The sequence below is a fragment of the Podarcis melisellensis genome (genome assembly GCF_964234715.1).
Source record: "Podarcis melisellensis genome assembly, chromosome: 14".
Taxonomy (NCBI): Eukaryota; Metazoa; Chordata; class Lepidosauria; order Squamata; family Lacertidae; genus Podarcis; species Podarcis melisellensis.
The window spans coordinates 14,364,536-14,382,920 of record NC_138546.1 but is presented as its reverse complement, the minus strand read 5'-3'; the positions used below and the strand labels follow the sequence as shown (position 1 = coordinate 14,382,920).

Genomic DNA, 18,385 nt, shown 5'->3' with positions numbered 1-18,385 from the left:
TAGTTGGTTTCCCTAAACATGCTGGTGTGTTTCAAGTCTCCTAAAGCGGTTCAGCACTTTTGCTACTCAACTTCTTCAGATATCTGCCTCCAGAAACATTTCCCTCTTAAATTAACCACCCTATTTTCCAACTCTTGGTTATATACAATATTTTCAGCCCTCTTCCCAATCTTTTAGCTAGTCAGACGGAGTGTAGATTCCTATTTAGGCTTCTATTTCGCCTTAACTGCCAGATTCCTAGGCTGAATTTTTGACCCTCCAGTGTGGAACATCTTGAGCTAAACATCCCCTTAAACATTTAGCCTTAGCTGTTGACCCAGCTATGCATGAGAGTCTTTAAGTAAACCTCAACCATTTTACAACCCCAAGCCAAATGCAAATGGCTGAAAATCCTGTTCCTTTCATAGAGTGGAATGGAAAGCAAAGGGTGGTGGTTGGGATCGATTTTAAGTGCCCCCTCCCCCTTTCTGGTTCCAGGTCTGCTCCGAGTATACTGACGCTGACTGCGATCCGTCACCACGTCCTTGGAACTATAACAGCCGATAAATTGATGGATGTGATGGTTACCATAAAGTAAGAACTTTGGGGTTGCAAAGACTACCCTTGAATTACCAAGTTTTAACAAATGTTCGTTGTCTTGTGTGGCTAGTGGGTTGCAGATGCTTAGGAGAAGGGTTTTTTTTTTTTTACACGTGTAGAAGTTTCCAAAAGGTCCACGCATCCTTTATTCTATGGGACATCCCTGAATTGAAACAGTTGTGCACCTAACCTCTGTAGAGCTCAAAAGGTCTGTTCATAAAGGAGCCTTAAAGCACTGGTCTTCAACTGGTGGGTCACAGCCTGATCCACAGAGCACAACCTACCACATGTAGATATATGGGAAAAGATCAAGAAATGGATTCCCCAATGCGTGTTTGGGTTAGAAGTGGCGCCCTGAAACTCTTAATCTCAGGGCCATAGGTTTAAGCCCCATTAGGGCAAAAAATATTCCTGCATTGCAGGGGGTTGGACTAGATGACCCTGATGGTCCCTTCCAGCTGCACAATTCTATGATTCTAAGACTCTACTGCTCTAGAGAGCACAATGGCTGTTTCATATTTCAGGGCCTGCAGCACTAGAGTGCCCTCTTTGAGGGTGGTAGTCGTCATCATGCTCTTCAACCTTGCACAACTTGTGAACTACAGTCGTACCTTGGTTCTCGAATGGCTTAGTTGCCGAACAAATTGGCTCCCGAACGCCGCAAACTCGGAAGTAAGCGATCCGGTTTGCAAACGTTTTTTGGAAGCTGAACATCCTCCGTGGCTTCTGCTGGAGTGCAGGAAGCTTCAGCGTCAATCCGAAGCCACACCTTGGTTTTCGAACAGTTTGGGGAGTTGAACGGACTCCCGGAACGGATTAAGTTTCAGAACCGAGGCATCTCAGAAGCTATAGGAATATTAAGAGAGATATCCGAGGCCACACCCACACTGTGCATTTGAAGCATTCTTATGCAGCTGTAAACCGTTGTGGAGAATCCTGGGAACTGTACTTTGTTAAAGTCCTGGGGATTCTCCATGACTGTTGAAAATGGCATAAGAACGCTTTAAAATTGAATGCTGTGGCTCAGACTGCTGGTCTGCCTAGCTCAGTACTGCATATTATGGAGTGCTGGCAGCCACCCAGTCTCTTGGGCAGAAATTGGTCTAGCAGGTGCTGAGCCTGAACGTGCCCCAAGCCATCCCAAAGGATCCTCTGTCCCAGCGATGGAGAACCCATGGCCAGATCCAGTAGACCACAGCCTGCATGTCCAGTGGTCAGGAATGATGGGAGCTGTAGTCCAGCAACGTTTGGAGGGTTGCAGGTTCCCTGTTCCCGTTTTATGCCCCCAATGAACGAAATGAAGGGGCCCTTTCAGTACCTTCCCCTTGGTGGCCATTTCCCCTGCCAGTTTTGCATTCAGATGATTCATTCTCTTGTTTTGTTGTCTCAGATCCTCGATCGACAGCGAACCCGACCTGGTGCTTGGCCCCCTGAAATCTCAGCAGGAGCTGCGTCGGGAGCAGCAGCTGGCCGAGATTGAGGCCCGCAGGCAGGAGAGGGAGAAGAAAGGCCTGGAAGAGGAAGGATCTGAGCCTCCAGTCCAGGAAATGGTGGAGGAACTACAAGGGCCGTTCCACTACGAGTTTTCCTATTGGGCGAGGTACGTTTGTCTTCTGCCCAGAGAGGTCCTTTTTCTTGTTGTTATAGAAGCTTTCGAGGAAAGTTTGAACTGCTGTCTCTTCAGGCTTCAGCACACTGGGGGTTGGGAACCACAGGCCCCAGGGACCAAATGTAGCGCTTCAGGTCTCTCTGTTTGGCCCTTGGCACTCTTGCTAGGTCACACCCCTCTCTGGCCCTGCTTTGCACCCCAAGTGTTTTATTTATTTATTAAATTTGTATACCACCTTGTTTGTAGCTGTAAGTCTCGGGGTGGCTGACAACATAAACTTACAACGTAGAAAACTCAGAATACACAATAGAAACAATTAAAACAATTAACAATACTAGTGTATACGACTTATAAAAATACACTCTGCAATCAAAGAAGCATTGAAACATCCCTGACCCCCTTAAAAACATTAACCTCACCGCAAGGGGGCCGGCCCACGCCCTCATTCCTCCCTCCCAAAGTGTCACCCCCCAAAGGGACGACACCCTTTGGCGTCACCTCTTTTGTGGTGGCCCCGTTCCCAAGGCATGCAGGCTTTCTAGATTTGCCCTTGAATTCTGATTGTGCCTCTGGAGGTCAGAGAGGGGCGTTTGAATGTGTGCAAAAACCAGGCTATTGCATAAAGTTTAAATTTGTGTTTGATGCTCCACCCCTTTTTCCTTCTGGCCCCGCCCAGGAGGGAATGCAACCCTCAGGATGAGAAAGGTTACCCTTCCTTTAGCATTGTCCATCTTGAGACAGCCGTTTGGACTCAACCGTACAGTTCCAGCTCCCATGTTCTTTTATGCTTCTTTTTCCAGGTCTGGGGAGAAAATCACGGTGACGCCATCCTCGAAAGAGCTCCTTTTCTACCCGCCTTCAATAGAAACGGTTGTCAGTGGAGGTAAATCTTGGCTGTAGCTCAGCGCGGGGAAGTTGCTGGTGGATCTGCACAGCCCAGTGGGTCGAGCGACTAAGCCTGGGACAGGGGCTGAATCAGGGAGGGTTGGACTAGGAGGCTGTAAAAGGAAGGGGCCAATGCCGCTAATGCAGCAAAGCAGAGATAAAACACTAAAACAGCAGGTTTCCATTGGCTCCCCAGGGGCATCTGCTTGGCCACTGTGAGAACAGGACAGTGGACCTGCTACTCCACTGTGGGATTCACAGAATGCTGTGTGAGATAGTAAGTCTGCAGGCTTCAGTTTGCTAGTTGAGGCAACTGGCTGATGCAATCTGCCTGCAAAACTTTCTGTGGAAGTGCTGAGTCAGAAAGACTCAGCAGCAATGTGCTTTCAGTTGATTGGCTGTCATCGGTCTAAAGGGGAAACCTGTCCAGCAGTAAGAGAGAGAGAGAGAGAGAGAGAGAGAGAGAGAGAGAGAGAAGAAAGGTCTTCCTATTTGCCTTAAGATGCAGCCAGGTACCCTGTTGGACTATATGAACTGCTTGTGTATTATAGCCTGTAGATTATTGTGTATATTTGTATATACTGTATATAACTCACAATAAATATACTGCACTACATTGAAGAACCTAGAACTCTGAGCATTTCTGCTAAAGCGCCGTGGAGAATTCGCGACATCCACAGGGCAGGACCTGAACCAGTGGATTAAAGTTGCAAGAAAGGAGATTCCAAATAAGCATTAGGAAGAATTTTCTGCTGGCAAGAACTCTTCAAAAGTGGATGGACTTCCTCTCCTTCATTGGAGGCTTTTAAACAGAAGTTGGGTGGCCACCTGCCAGGGATTCTCTAGCTGTGGTTCCTGCGTTGCAGGGAGCTGATTCTAGACGACCCTGGCGAGTCCCTTCCGATTCTATGAGATAGACCTTCAGCCTGATCCAGCAGATCAGAGGGAAAAGGTTGAAATACAGCAACCGTTAGAAATAACAGTAATTCAGCTTTGGCAATGAAAATCGAAAAAGCATGTGGCCATTTATGGTCTAGAGGCCTTCCTAAACAGAAAGGAATAATTAAAAAATCTGTTCACCATCTCACAGAAGATAATAAGAGAATGAAATGATCTCCTCCTGGGAGGGAGTTAGAAAGTTTCCATAAATCCCTAACTATCCTCTCTCTTTTCCTTCCCCTCCTCAATTTAAGAGAGCTGCCCTGGAAAACTGATAGAAATACATGGCAAAGCGGGCTTGTTCCTGGAAGGCCAAATCCATCCCGAGCTGGAGGGTGTCGAGATCGTCATTAGCGAAAAGGGAGCGCCGTCGCCACTCATCACGGTTTTCACAGACGACAAAGGTTCATACAGGTAAGCCCTTATGGCCAATTCCCAGGGGTTTGGGTCCAGAGGCCATCTACCAGGCACCTCTGGTCTTACCAGAGAGCATGTCTGCAGTTTGGCTGGCTGTCCTCCTTTTGCAGTCCCCTCACAGTTTCTAAGGGTCCCTTGATCCTCAGGACTGTTTTTTGTTGTTGTTGTTCCTCAGGGGAGGGGCAGGGAGGTCATTCCCATACAAGGGCAGATTCCCCGTCCCCCCGAATCCCACCTGACGTCTTCTAGGGTTAACCAGTTCTGCAAAGCAGGGCTTTCGAACATATGGTCCCGAGCAAAGAGTTGGAAGCTGAGGCATTTGTAGGACAAATAGACCAGTTCTGTATAGGGTTACTGTGATCATTTGACTGCCTTGGGATTCCCTTTAAACCAGAGGCCTTCGGACAGTGTTGTGGCTGGTAAATTCCTGCCTATGACACTGTTTCCCTCTTGTACTCTTGTGTTCTGGTCCTGCTTGGTGGTTTCCTACAGGCGTCTGGACGGATATCAAGAACAGGATGCCAGACTAGGTGGGCCTTTGGATTGATCCAGCAGGCTCTTATGTTCTTACGTTCCCTTTATTTTTGCAGCGTGGGGCCTCTTCACAGTGACCTGGAATACACAGTCACCGCTCAGAAAGAAGGCTTTGTGTTGAGTGCCGTGGAAGGGACCATTGGGGACTTCAAAGCTTTCGCTCTTGCCGGAGTCACTTTTGAGGTAACGTCTTCCGTGTCCTCTGGAACCTCAGCAGAGTTGTTCCTTCTCTTGAGAATTCACATGGGCAGAGGGCGGAAGGGGGAAACGTTGCTTGAGGAAAATGAGGCACACAAAGTGCCAAATTTTATGGGAGGCCAAAGATTTCTCCCAACCATTGCCAAAGAGGTGAATATGTCTCTCCACTTGGTGGCTCTCCATTTATCTGAGGGTAACACACCTGTGCTCTTTGAACTGTGTTGTCAGCTGCTGATTGGGTATGTGGTATTGCATCGCTTTTCTTTTTTTCATTTTAAACAGATTAAATCAGAAGATGACCATCCCCTTGCGGGAGTCCTCCTGTCCCTCAGTGGAGGCGTCTTTCGCTCAAACCTCCTGACTCAGGACAACGGAATGCTGACTTTCCCCAACTTGGTAGGGTTACGTCCACAACTGTTCTTTTGTATCTGCTCTCTGAAAAATCATTAGAGGCCTGATGATGATGATGATGATGATGATGATGATTTTATTATTTATACAGTGGTACCTCGGGTTACATACGCTTCAGGTTACAGACTCTGCTAACCCAGAAATAGTACCTCGGGTTAAGAACTTTGCTTCAGGATGAGAACAGAAATCACGTGGTGGCGGCGCAGCGGTAGGCCCCATTAGCTAAAGTGGTGCTTCAGGTTAAGAACAGTTTCAGGTTAAGAACAGACCTCCAGAAGGAATTAAGTTCTTAACCCGAGGTACCACTGTACATAGACCAGGGAACTGGGCTCCACCTCCTGCGGGCCAACTTTGACGAGAGCTTAAAGCAGGCATAGGCAAACGTGGCCCTCCAGATGTTTTGGGACCACAATTCCCATCATCCCTGACCACTGGTCCTGTTAGCTAGGGATGGTGGGAGTTGTAGTCCCAAATCATCTGGAGGGCCGAGTTTGCCTGTGCCTGGCTTAAAGCAGCTTCAAAGTGAGCCCCTTTTGAAGTCCTTACATAGGTGTGGTTTGAACCCAAACCATACCTGCAGATGGATGAAGCGGGGCTCTGTGTTGGGGACTCCTGTGGCTGCACCAGGGAATTTCCATTGGGGAACTCCTTAGTGCAGTCAATCCCAGTGGGGTTCGCTTTCAGTGTTGAACGGCTCCCTATCATTCCATTGTACCTATGTCCTTAGCTCCTGACAGCTGACATCACACAGGACTTCAGGAAGATTCAAGGCAGGAAGATTCAAGGACAATCAAAGAAACATTCAAATGGGTCATTGTAGTATAGTATAGTATCTTTCCTCTCTTCAAGAGCATTGTCTATTCTACATTTCTCAGTGACATTTTTTTGTGAACAAGGGTTTTCAACTCTGACAAATATGAAGGATCAGGGAAGAGAAAAGCTTATGTGTGTTGATGGGGAGAGGAGTGTTTGTCTCAAATTAGACCCAGTATAAATGGTATATACCTGTTAAAAGCCAGGCCAGCTCATACCTCTCATTTAATTCGTATCCATACTTAAGGTACACATGTAAGAGGCTCGTTTATAATTCTGTTTTGGAAATGATTTGTGTTCTTCTGTAGTTGCACTGCTTTGTGCGTTCTGGATGTCCCATGATCATGTTATAAAGCAGTTGTGTTGTATGCTATAAATCACACACTGCTAGGAGTTGTTTCTTTTTGTTTTGCAATGTATTCCTTATCAGTACAAAGTTTGGTGTGGTGCAAGCAAATTTTTATTCTGGCCCAGGAGAAAAAAAAGCTTGAAAACCACTGGTTTTGAGAAAAGGCAAGTGAGGGGCGACAGGATAGAAGTGTGTGAAATTATGCACAGCATAGAGAAAACATCTGGAGAAAAGTCCCCCCCCCCCTTTCATAACGCAGGAATGATGTCCAGTGAAGCTGGACTTGAGAAGATTCTGAACGGGTAAAAGAAAGGACTTCTTCACTCGGCGCATATTCAAACTGTTTACTTTGCTCCCAGAAAAGGCAGAGATGGCCACCAACATGGGTGGCTTTTGAAAGAGGATGAGACGAATTCCTGGAGGAGCAGGCTATGTTCTGCCTCCACTGTCAAAGGCAGAAATGCTTCTGAATAACAGTTGCTGGAAGAGGGGAGAGGTCCTGCTTGTGGACTTCATATAGGCATCTGTGGGAATAGGATTCTGGACCAGATGGGTCATTGGCCTGATACAGCAGGCTCTTTTGTTCTTAATGGTCCGATCCACTTTGTTAGCTTCCTGCATCCTATAGGAAGCTGCCTTACGCCAGGTAGATTATTCGAACCTCACAGATATACCGTATTTTTTGCTCTACAAGACTCACTTTTTCCCTCCTAAAAAGTAAGGGGAAATGTGCGTGCATCTTATGGAGTGAATGCAGCTATCCCAGAAGCCAGAACAACAAGAGGGATTGCCGCTTTCACTGTGCAGCGATCCCTCTTGCTGTTCTGGCTTTTGAGATTCAGAATATTTTTTTTTCTTGTTTTCCTCCTCCAAAAACTAGGTGCGTCTTGTGGTCTGGTGCATCTTATAGAGCGAAAAATACGGTACCTCATAGACAATGTACCCATGAGCGATGAGGGAGAGCTTGTTCCCTGTGAGTGTCTGAATGAACTCCTGTATATGAAATAGCTTGTAGGAGTTTGAAAGATCCGTCTTTAGCCTTGCTGTTCTATAAACCTCTAATCTCCTGGGCACTCAGCGCTTGCCGCAGCCAGGCAAGGACACATTTCTCTCTCGCTACATGCTGGCTTTGATCTCGAAATCCCAACGCGTCCTCCCAGGGCTTAGTTCATAAGGCTTGGCCGGAAGCGGATCGTCTCCTGCAAGCCCAGAAGACAAAGGGGGGGCGAAAGTGCCATGGTGCTTTGTCTCTGCTCCTGCATAAGCTGCTCTTCGAAAAAGACCGTCAGGCCATTAAATTACGCTGCCTCCCCTCCTGCTCAGAGGCAACACGCCTCTTATTACTAGAGTGAAATAACGGCCCCTTGTTTGATGCCTCTTGCAGAGCCCAGGGCAGTACTATTTCAAGCCCATGATGAAGGAATTCCGCTTTGAGCCCTCGTCTCAAATGATCGAAGTCCAGGAAGGGCAAAACCTGAAGATCACAATAGTTGGTTACAGGACGGCGTACAGGTTGGTAGACGTGAGATGCCCCTCTATTTTTAAAATGCCATTGGGCAAATTTTGCCTTGCATGGGGTCGACTGCAGGCTTTGAGTATGGCCTGCACAGATGCCCAAGCTCCCTTGCAAACTCCCCACTCCCTCCCTCCCCTACTGAATGTTTCTCTCTCCCCCCCCCCCATAGAGTTCATGTTCCTTCCAGCCTCCTCCCCATGGAAACTTGAGCACTCTTTCATTCTCTTTTCTTCAGCTGCTACGGTACCGTTTCTTCTCTAAACGGCGAACCCGAGCAAGGCATTTCAGTGGAAGCCGTTGGGCAGGGAGAGTGCGGTGTTTATGGAGAAGACACCGTGACAGATGAAGAGGGCAAATTCAGGCTACGGGGGCTGCTGGTAAGAACCTGCACAGGCTTGAACCCGGAGGGCTGATGTTTGATTTCCAATAATTCACAGCACACAGCCCTGTATGCAGGAGGTCCAATCCTTGACCTCTGCACTGTTAATTCGAAGCAGTATCATACCACTTTAAGCAGCCATGGCTTCCCCCAAAATAATCATGGGAACTGTAGTTTTCTGAAGGGTGCGGAGAGTGGTTAGGAGACCCCTTCTTCCCTCACAGAGCTACCATTCCCAGAGTTCCCTGGGAAGAGGGATTGATTTTTAGACCACTTGATTTGTGCCTGGCTAAGGCTCCATCTGCACCTATGCATTCAAAGCAGTATCCAGGCCTGGATAGCTCCGTTGGTTAGAGCATGGTACTGATAACGCCAAGGTTGCATGTTTGAATCCCAGATGGGGCAGCTGCATATCCCTGAGGTGATCCTCAGGATCCCTTCAAACTCTGATTCTCTGCTACCATGGCTTCCCTCAAAGTATTATGTCAGGCATCCCCAAACTCGGCCCTCCAGATGTTTTGGGACTACAGTTCTCATCATCCCTGACCACTGGTCCTGTTAGCTAGGGATCATGGGAGTTGTAGTCCCAAAACATCTGGAGGGCTGAGTTGCCTGTATTATGTTAAGGGTAGTAGTTTGTTAAGGGTGCTGAGAGTTGTCCCCTCACAGAGCTACAATTCCCAGAGTGGTTTGACAGTCACTCCCTCTTCCCTGTGAACTCTGGGAACTGTAGCTCTGAGGGGGTGGGAATAGGGTTCTACTAACAACAACTCCCTTCACGCTTAGCAAACTGCAGTTTCCAGGATTCTGAAAGTGGATCCCTGACTGTGGTATCTTAGTGCTTTAAATGTGTTGTGTGGGTGGAGCTCAGTTTCAAGCAATTCGCTCAGTCTCATCCCCTGAAGAATTAGGGCCTCCAGCCAGTATTTCCAATGGCCAGGATAATGGCAGTTGCCTCTCTCAGCCCAACCTGGAGATGCCAGGGACTGAACCTGCAACCTTCCAATTGCCAAGCAGATGCTCTGCCACTTCCCCCAAAACTCTGGATGGCCGTGAGAAATTTGAGTTTCTTCAGTTATGTTTTGGGTAGAAACCTGATGGCTGTCACTGGTTGTTAAGAATTGGAATCGTTGGGTTTCCCCCCCTTAATGGCATTGTTTAACTAAATGATCCTCTTCCCTTTTCTTTTAAGCCGGCCTGTGTGTATCACATCCAGCTGAAGGCTGAAGGCAACGATCACATCGAAAGAGCCCTTCCACAGCACTTTGCAATCGAGGTAAGCAGCCCTTGGAACCAAAGGTCTGATTTTCTGGGTTAAGGGGATGCTGTTACCCATAACAGCACAGTATATATGATGATGAGCTCAAGGGGGGTGGGATAGTTTCGCTCCTGGGAATACAGATGTTGACCTGGACGGGAATCAAGAGTGGTTCAAAGTTCTCTAGGCTCGCATGCAGTAGACAGATTGAAACGAACAGATCCAAGTCAGCCATGCACATTCATTTCAGTGGGTCTACTCTGAGTAGGGCCAGCATCAGGTAGGAACCCCAGGTCTTCCTTTCAAATGTGCGTTCTTATCTTCAGATCAGGCTATTGGTGTTCTCCATTGGTCAGCAGATTCCAGCTCCTTTCAGCTCAGCCAGCATGGCTGCTACTCAGGGATGCTGGGAGTTGTAAGGTGGCCCCAGGTTCTCTGCCCTTGCTTCTGTGTGTACAAGTCCTGTTGAATGCAGTGGGGGTTATACTTCGGATAGACACACATAGGATTACCCTGCAAGAGATTGATTTACAAATTGGGATGCCCTGCAGCGTCTGCTGCTGACCTACCCTACAAGGTTGTTGTAGATACGGCAACGTAATGCCCAAAATGCTTGGTATGTTGCTTCATTGATTTTTGGAGACATGGCCAGACGTTGCTCACTAACTTTGAAGCCGGTTTTCTGCTACTACCAGTTTTGTGTGTGTGTGTGTGTGTGTGTGTGCGTGTGCATGCATGCTGCGATTCTCCCACCTTTAAATTTAACACCTTGTTCACCTGCTGTTCTGTGCACATGGCACATGGCATCCTTCAGTTAGGAGCATAAGAAAAGCCTAGCTAGATCAGAATTTGGTCTGTCTACTCCAACACCTTACTTCAAAGATTTCTGGAATCCCAAAAGCTGGACATGGAGGGGATAGCTCACTCCCTTGTTTGTCCTCCATCAACTGGCATTCCAAGGTACATTGCCCCTAAATCTGGAGGTTTTGCTCGGCTGTCACGGTTAACAAGAATGTAAGAACGTACGCCATGCCAAAGTTTCATCTAACCCAGGAACCTGTTTCCTCCTTAGTGGCCAACCACTAGGAAGCCCATGAATAGGGCATGAAGGAGACAGCTCTCTCCACAGGTTGTCCTAATCAGCAACTGGGGCCCTATCTGCACTACTAAATTTAAAGCAGAATCACACCACAGTTCACTGGGAAGAGGGATTGATAAACTATTCCAGGAATTGTAACTCTTGTCAGGGGAATAGGAGATCTCCTAACATCTCTCAGCACTCTTCCCAAGCTACACTTCCAGGATTCTTTGCAGGGAAGCCAAAGTAGTTTAAAGTGTTATGATACTGTTTTAAACATTCAGTGTGGATGGGGCCTGGACGACTTCAAAGCATTGTATCCAGGGCTATTCCACATAAACCCATTGAAAGGAATAAAGACGACTAAGGTCCAGTCATGTCAGTGGGCATAACTCTTGAGTTAAAACCTAGTTGCCTACAACCCAAATCGCTTTGGATTCCCAGCCATTCTCATCCCTGACAATCGGCCACACTGGCTGGGCTGGATGCACTCAAGTGTCCACCAACATCTGGAGGGCACCAGGTTGGGGAAGCCTGATCTTAGACCCTGAGTGAATTCCGGGCTCTGCTTTTGCTACAATGGACAGAATCCTCTCCCAGCATCTACTTAACTGGGGTAATAAGGCCAGCTTAAATGGGCACCAAAGGACAGGGGCGGGGGAGATGGTTTCACAGGTCACTAGCAAGGAAGGACTTTATTTCTGCATCCAAACAGTTTTTCCATGCAAGAGGCTTCTGTTCAGCCTGGTCAAGCAACAAGACAGTTTTTGGACTACTGGATTCACGGTCTATTTAGTTTCATGCAGAGTTTTCAGACCATAAAAGAGAGAGAGAGAGAGAGAGAGAAACATCAGGAATTATACAGACCATTTATAATCGCTGTTTGGGAAGCTAGTCATTTGCAGAGGCCACTGAGTAAGGAATAAGGGGCAGGCAGAATAGATCAGAGCATCAGAGATAAATAACTATACAACTTTTGGAAGGCAGCTCTGTATATGGAAGTTTTTAATGTTTGATGTTTTATTAGGCGTTTATATTTGTTGGAAGCCGCCCAGAGTGGCTGGGGCAACCCAGTTGGGAGGGTTATAAATAATAAAATTATTATATTCGAATTGAAGTCGTTTGGGGTCTTCTTTTTTGGTTTTGGGGGGAAAGGCAGCTCATGGGGGAGGGGACACAACACAAGGTTTATAAAATGGTTTATCGTGCATGGAAAAAGGATTTCATTCTCCCTTCTCCACCCATAACCCATGAGCAGAGGTTGGGGGACCTCTGGTCTAAAAAATTACCCATTCTGGCAAAGGGAGATGAAGTCGACATTCTGTTTATATCCTTCTCCTCCCTGCTATTTCAAGGTGTGTTGCAGCAGTTTTGAAATTCACTCCCGTGTGATGCAGCAATAGCCACTGATTCGTATCACTTTAGAAAAGGATTAGACAGATTTAGGGAGGCTGAGCCTGCTAGTATCCACTAGCCATGGTGACAAAAGTTCTGTCTCAAGAGTCACTGTGCCTCTGAATACCACCTGTGGGGTGTCACAAGCAGGGAGAGCGCTGTTGCACAGACATCTTGGTTACAGCCTTCCTACAGGCACCTGTTCCAGCAATTGCTCTTCTCATCTAAGAAGGTCCCAAGTTGAATCTCCAGGTAGGGCTGGGAGACACCCCATTCTGTGAAACCCTGCTGCCAGTCCATGTGGACAGGACTGTCCCAGGTGGACCAATCTGCTGAGTCGTGATAAGGCAGCTTCCTGTGTAGCCATTGTGGCTAACGGCCATTGGTATGCCTCTTTTCTATGAATCAGTGATCTTTAAAAGACATCCACGTTGGTGATAACCACCAAGTCCAGCAATAGCAAATTCTATACTTCATGTTCTCCGTGAACAACTACTATTGTATGATCACAGACAATCGTATCGTTTATCTTCCTGGGTTCTAGCATTAAGGGAGTATCATGCTTTCACTTTGGCATTCTAAATCACAGCCCTCTTGTGATGGAATCAGAGGTGGGGAAATCACCGACAGTTGCTGCCTAATTCCTTATTTCGGTTTTAGGAGTTGAATTTGAGGAATACATTTCAGGGAACTCATACCCGGTTCTTCTCCAAAAAAGCTGATTTGTGCATGGCCCTTCCCCCCCCCCCAATACACGAAGGAGGACATATTTTTCAGCAGTGCCTGAAATCCAGCGTGAATGTTCATTTTTACGGCCGAGGGAGCTGATCAGAGAGCTGATATGAGCAGCATATTTAATCCGAAGCCTTCCATCTGCCCGGTGTTAAAGGAACCTTCCCTCCCACCCCACCTTCCATATTGTAGGTTGGCAGCAATGACATTGAGGATGTGAATATCATCGCTTTCCGCCAAATTAACCAATTTGATCTGAGTGGCAACGTGATCACTTCCTCGGAGCATCTGCCTACCTTATGGGTGAGTGCACCTCTTTCCAGTTGTTTTTGAGATTCCTCAGTGTGACTCCTCCCCCCCCCCCCCCCGCCCGGGACGTGGATTTATTAAAGGCAATCCCTCTTCATTCTTGTGCATTGTGAATTTTTAAGGGAATATTTTCTGGGGCCTTTTGTGGGAGAGCCAGTGTGGTGTAGTGGTTAAGAGCAGTGGACTCGTAATCTGGTGAACCGGGTTCACGTCCCCGCTCCTCCACATGCAGCTGCTGGGTGACCTTGGGCCAGTCACACTTCTCTGAAGTCTCTCAGCCCCACGCACCTCACAGAGTGTTTGTTGTGGGGGAGGAAGAGAAAGGAGAATGGTAGCCGCTTTGAGACTTCTTAGGGTAGTGATAAAGCGGGATATCAAATCCAAACTCTTCTACTGGCAGGGGCCCTGGTGCCCATGGGTACCACGTTGGCAACTCTGCAGTTAGAGCCAAAGGGCCTTGGGAAGAGACAGAACTGAAGAGGGGGATGAGATTGCTGCCATCTTAACCATCCCAGTAAAGGCCGTGTGCCTTTTTCTCTGTCTTCTCCCTTCACAGGTGAAGCTTTACAAAAGTGAGAACCTTGACAACCCAGTCCACACCGTCTCACTAGGCCAGTCTCTGTTCTTCCACTTTCCACCACTGCTCCGGGACAGAGAGGTATTATTTTCCTTCCTTCTGCGTAGGAAGATCAGAAAGTGCTTTATATTGAGGCAGACCACTGGTTCATCTAGCTTAGCACTGTCAACCCCAGTGGTCTTCAACTGGTCCAGACCCAAGGCCCACCTCTGACTCCCAAGCCTGCAGCACAGAGCCTACTTTCACATACTCACTTTTGATTTATACCTAATAGTGTAAATAAGGCGCATTATTAATCCTCAAATGGCAGTTCACAGAGCCATTTCCGTAGTGTTGCCCTAGCATTGCTACTAAATGAAAACCAGCCGTCTTTTACACTTCTCCCTAGCCAAACAATGGAGAAGCTATTGAAAACCAGTGATTTGGGGTTTTTCCAAAAACAAGACTCAAGATGGCAAATGCTACACAACCAAGCTTCCCACCTCAGTGGACGCTTCTATCCCTGCTCCGTAGAGAACTCCCTGGCTACACACATTACTGTAGGATTAGCCAGAAATCTATTTCTGGTTGTAAAAGTCTTTTGCCGCTTTGCAGCACTCGTAGAAATAGATGAAATGAGTTTCTCATCAGAAGAATGTGTCTAGCCCAGACGCCACAGGGAGTGCCTTTTTCGTTTGGTTAGCTGTAGCCGGAGTCCCATTTGGCAACAACAGCTTTACCGTGACCCAACTGGGATGGCTTTGTGGAGCCAACTGGGCGTCCTGACAGACTGGTTGAAGACCCATGACTTAGGGCCAAGTGCACAGACAAACTGGAAGATCGTGGTTCTCCTGTTCAGCTTTGCATTGTGGCATTTATCTTGCTGGCCCATTAACTCAAGGTTGGGAATGCAAGCGATGCAGGCTCCAGGTTTGGGAGAGCAGCAGAATGGGACCTTCTCTCCTTGCCAACTCTCACCACAACCTGTTTGCTTGCCCCTCGTGGCTGGGTATACCTCCCCAACTGAATGCTAGCAGTTCCCTCTTGTTCTTTCATTGGCAGAATTACGTGGTACTTTTGGACTCGACACTTTCCAGGTCCCAGTACGACTACACCTTGCCTCAAGTTTCATTCACCACCCTTGGGTACCATAAACACATCACCTTGGTTTTCAATCCTACGGTAAGCATCTTCTGGCCAGCCTGTTCTGCAAACGGGCAAGGAAAAGTTCTGTTGGAGCTCCCTTTTCATTTCCAGTTCTTCTGCTTTCCTAGCTCTCAATAAAGTTGGGTCTTGCTTTGTTTCCAAGGGGAGATTTTTGGCGCTTTGTAAGTGATCTAACAGCCAGGTACCTGGTGCAATTCAAAGAAACCGCTGCCCCCCCCCAATTTCAAAACTGCGGATTCAAAATGAAATCTGATCATATCCAAACATAGATGAAAACTTGCTCCTCAATCTCCGAAAGCATCATGCAACATTTTGTTACGATATCTTAAGATGTGTCCCAATACATAGCAAACAAGCAGCTTCCCAAAATGCATAGTGGAGAAGGATGATGATGAAATTAAGCAACTGCCCCGCAACTGTGCATTTCAGGGGAAGAGGAGCAATGGCTGCCAAGCACATACTTCTTGTCCTTTCCATTGAGCAACCCGAGAAAACGCCAAAGGAGCCTTTCCCAACCTTTGGTTCCCAGATGTTGTTGGACTACCACTCCCATCATCCCTAAGTGCCAGGGCCAGTGGTCAGGGATGATGGGACTAACAACATGGGCAGACCAAAGATTGGGAAAGGCTACACGAAAGGGCAATCACACTTTGGGAGGGAGGAAAACTGCTACACAAGACCTTTTTAAAAAAATATTTTTTAAACAAAGGGACAAATTGTACTAAGAGTGTTCTGTAGGAACTAACAGCTACGCACCTTTGACTTGTTTGCAGAGAAAGCTGCCTGAGCAGGATATTGCGCAAGGATCTTACATCGCCCTGCCATTAACGCTGCTGCTTCTGTTAGCTGGTTACAACCATGATAAGGTAAAATGTCTCTCTGTGTGTAAGTGTAAGTAGTACTGCAGTTTTACTCTTTTTTTTTTCAGGAGCCAAATGTGGCCTCTCTAGCCTTCTCTCTCTGGGGCTTGGGAACTCATTTGGCACCACGCTAAAGTGGCATTGCCTGACTGGAATATGTCCTTGAAGTTTGTTAATGCCCCTCACTTGCCTAGATGGGAGGGTAGAGAGGGACTGCCATTGAATGGAGAAACTAGTCTATTGAGCAAAGGTAAAATTTACATTAATTGCTCCACCCACTTTTGCCTTTGTCCCCACTCATTGCTGACACATATCCTCTGCCCAGCAGGAAATGTGACTCTTGGGCTGAAGCAAAAAAAGAGGTTCCCTCACCCTGTCTTTAATGATTATATTATGCCATTGTTGCTGTAATGGTCCAACATGGTCATCTGCATTTTTCTGCCCCCTCTCCAGCTGATCCCCCTGCTGCTCCAGCTAACCAGCCGTCTCCAAGGGGTGCGGACGCTGGGGCAGGCAGGTTCTGATGCAGGGAGCCTTGAGGACATGAAGAGGCAAGCCAAGAAGCAGAAGATGAGGCGGACATGAGGCAAAAAGAGCTCCTGTCTTGCTAGAGTCCTGGCGTTTTCGACCAGCATAGCTCCTAAACAGGACTGAATCCTGGGACCCGGGGAAGGCATTTGTTTACATTAGGGTTCCATCCCAGATGGAATATCACAGTTGCTTTTTTAAAAAACAGTGACGATGAACCAACAGGATTTTGATACGGAGAACATCATCCTCACTGGAGGCAGTTGCGGGGGGAACTTATTGGAGATAACACCTTATTATATTTTTCCTCGGTTTTACAAGAATGGCAGCCAATAAAACCTGATTTCGCCTCCCAGGCTGTTCAATTTGGTTTCAGTTTTAATATTTTACCATTGCAAACCTTTGGTAGTGTTGTGTCGTTTCACTTAAACTCTGTACGCCCCTTCCCTTCCCCTCCCCACCCCAAGAACAAAACGTACTTAGGGATAACATGCCAAAACAAATGCAGTCCTGTTTGCATGATTGCAGTGGACCCCAACACAGGCAGGCTCAGCATTGGTGGCCATATTGGGATGGCGGTGCTGACCTGATCGTGGGGTTGCTGCCACTGCTGCTTGATTTGAAGGGGGAAAAGGAGATTGGTGCAGTGCGGTGCAAACACACCGGCTGAACCCATCTAGCACTCCTGCTGGCACTTTAGCACCACGCTGACCTCCCCCTCTCCTTCATGATAAGAAAGCAGCATATGGTCTGTCAGGAGGTCAGGTGAACACTGCCACTGCTCCACCATGCGCTCCTGGGCATGCTGGATGCCTGTGCAGATGTGTATCCATCTGTTGACGCTGCACATGCTTGAAGGCTTCAACATGGTTGGGCCAGATTGTTCTGTTGCTCTAAGACCTTCAGACGCTGTCCAATTAGCCCTTTTGCTTTAATAAAGCCTGTCATGAGAAGCTGATGTGGGTGGAGTCCGCAGGAGAGGAGTTTTCAGTGCACAATTTTAAACCACACACTTTTATGGGGGTCTTGTGTCACTAAGGGCAGTAGACCTTAGTGGATTTAAATTTAGACGGAGCCAGTAATTAAGAGCAACATGGTTGGGACAACCATGCCTTCGTGGGGTTTTTTCTCTTCCAGCTGACATAAAATAGTATAGTTGGAGGGACCACGGGGGTCATCTAGTCCAGCTCCCTGTAGTGCAGAAATCTTGAACCCACAACCCTGAGATTAAGAGTCTCATGCTTTACCAACCGAGCTATCCATCAAAAATATGTCAGTTCTATGTATAGTCAGTTAAAAAGAGGAACATACCCAATGTAGCCTGTCCAGTGGAGCAAAAAGATGTCACAACTAGGAATTTGCCTCCGCAAATGCAGCTGTTGGGTGGGAGAAGCGTCAATGGTCTTATCTCTCCCTTATAGGCTACTGCAAGGATGGGGAAGCTCTTTCCTCCCAAGGACCATGGTTCCCTCTGGGCAGCCATAGGGGACTCCCATGCAGGATCGTGTGCTGGACTAGAGGCAAATGGGAGCACGACATTAGTATCATCTTTGTATTACCCTCCATTCAAACAAGCCAGAGGGACACTATCGGAGTTTCCAGAAATTCATCCCAGCCAGGAAAACCACTCGAGGGGTGCATTCTCTGGGGAGAGGGTGTGTGGCTGGCCAGGGTCCACTCGGGCCCAAGGTTCCCCACCCTGAGGCTACACAGATCAGGCTCCCTGCAAAAGTGGCTATTGGTATTTTACTGCCCCCACTTCTTCCCCCTACGGCTGTCTTCCCTCTCACTTTGTGTGGAGGAAATTGATTGCCGTAGTGCAACACTCCAGGCGTTTCAGAATTCACTTGTGAATGAAAGGGATCATTAATAC

General features: G+C 47.5%; 1 protein-coding gene across 1 annotated transcript in view; it reads left to right on the top strand.

The window, feature by feature from the left end:
- The window catches only part of LOC309356475 (BOS complex subunit NOMO1-like), a 35,741-nt gene extending 18,864 nt beyond the window's left edge, over positions 1–16,877 (top strand). Inside the window, exons 18-31 of the mRNA XM_081887940.1 lie at positions 478–573; positions 1,970–2,179; positions 2,989–3,071; positions 4,267–4,426; positions 5,020–5,146; positions 5,444–5,557; positions 8,119–8,246; positions 8,486–8,627; positions 9,822–9,905; positions 13,285–13,395; positions 13,958–14,059; positions 15,020–15,139; positions 15,898–15,990; positions 16,438–16,877. Of these exons, the coding sequence (XP_081744066.1) occupies positions 478–573; positions 1,970–2,179; positions 2,989–3,071; positions 4,267–4,426; positions 5,020–5,146; positions 5,444–5,557; positions 8,119–8,246; positions 8,486–8,627; positions 9,822–9,905; positions 13,285–13,395; positions 13,958–14,059; positions 15,020–15,139; positions 15,898–15,990; positions 16,438–16,569 (1,702 nt within the window). The 3' untranslated portion in view covers positions 16,570–16,877. The remainder of the gene's footprint in view (positions 1–477; positions 574–1,969; positions 2,180–2,988; positions 3,072–4,266; positions 4,427–5,019; positions 5,147–5,443; positions 5,558–8,118; positions 8,247–8,485; positions 8,628–9,821; positions 9,906–13,284; positions 13,396–13,957; positions 14,060–15,019; positions 15,140–15,897; positions 15,991–16,437) is intronic.
- Positions 16,878–18,385: the final 1,508 nt, after the last annotated feature.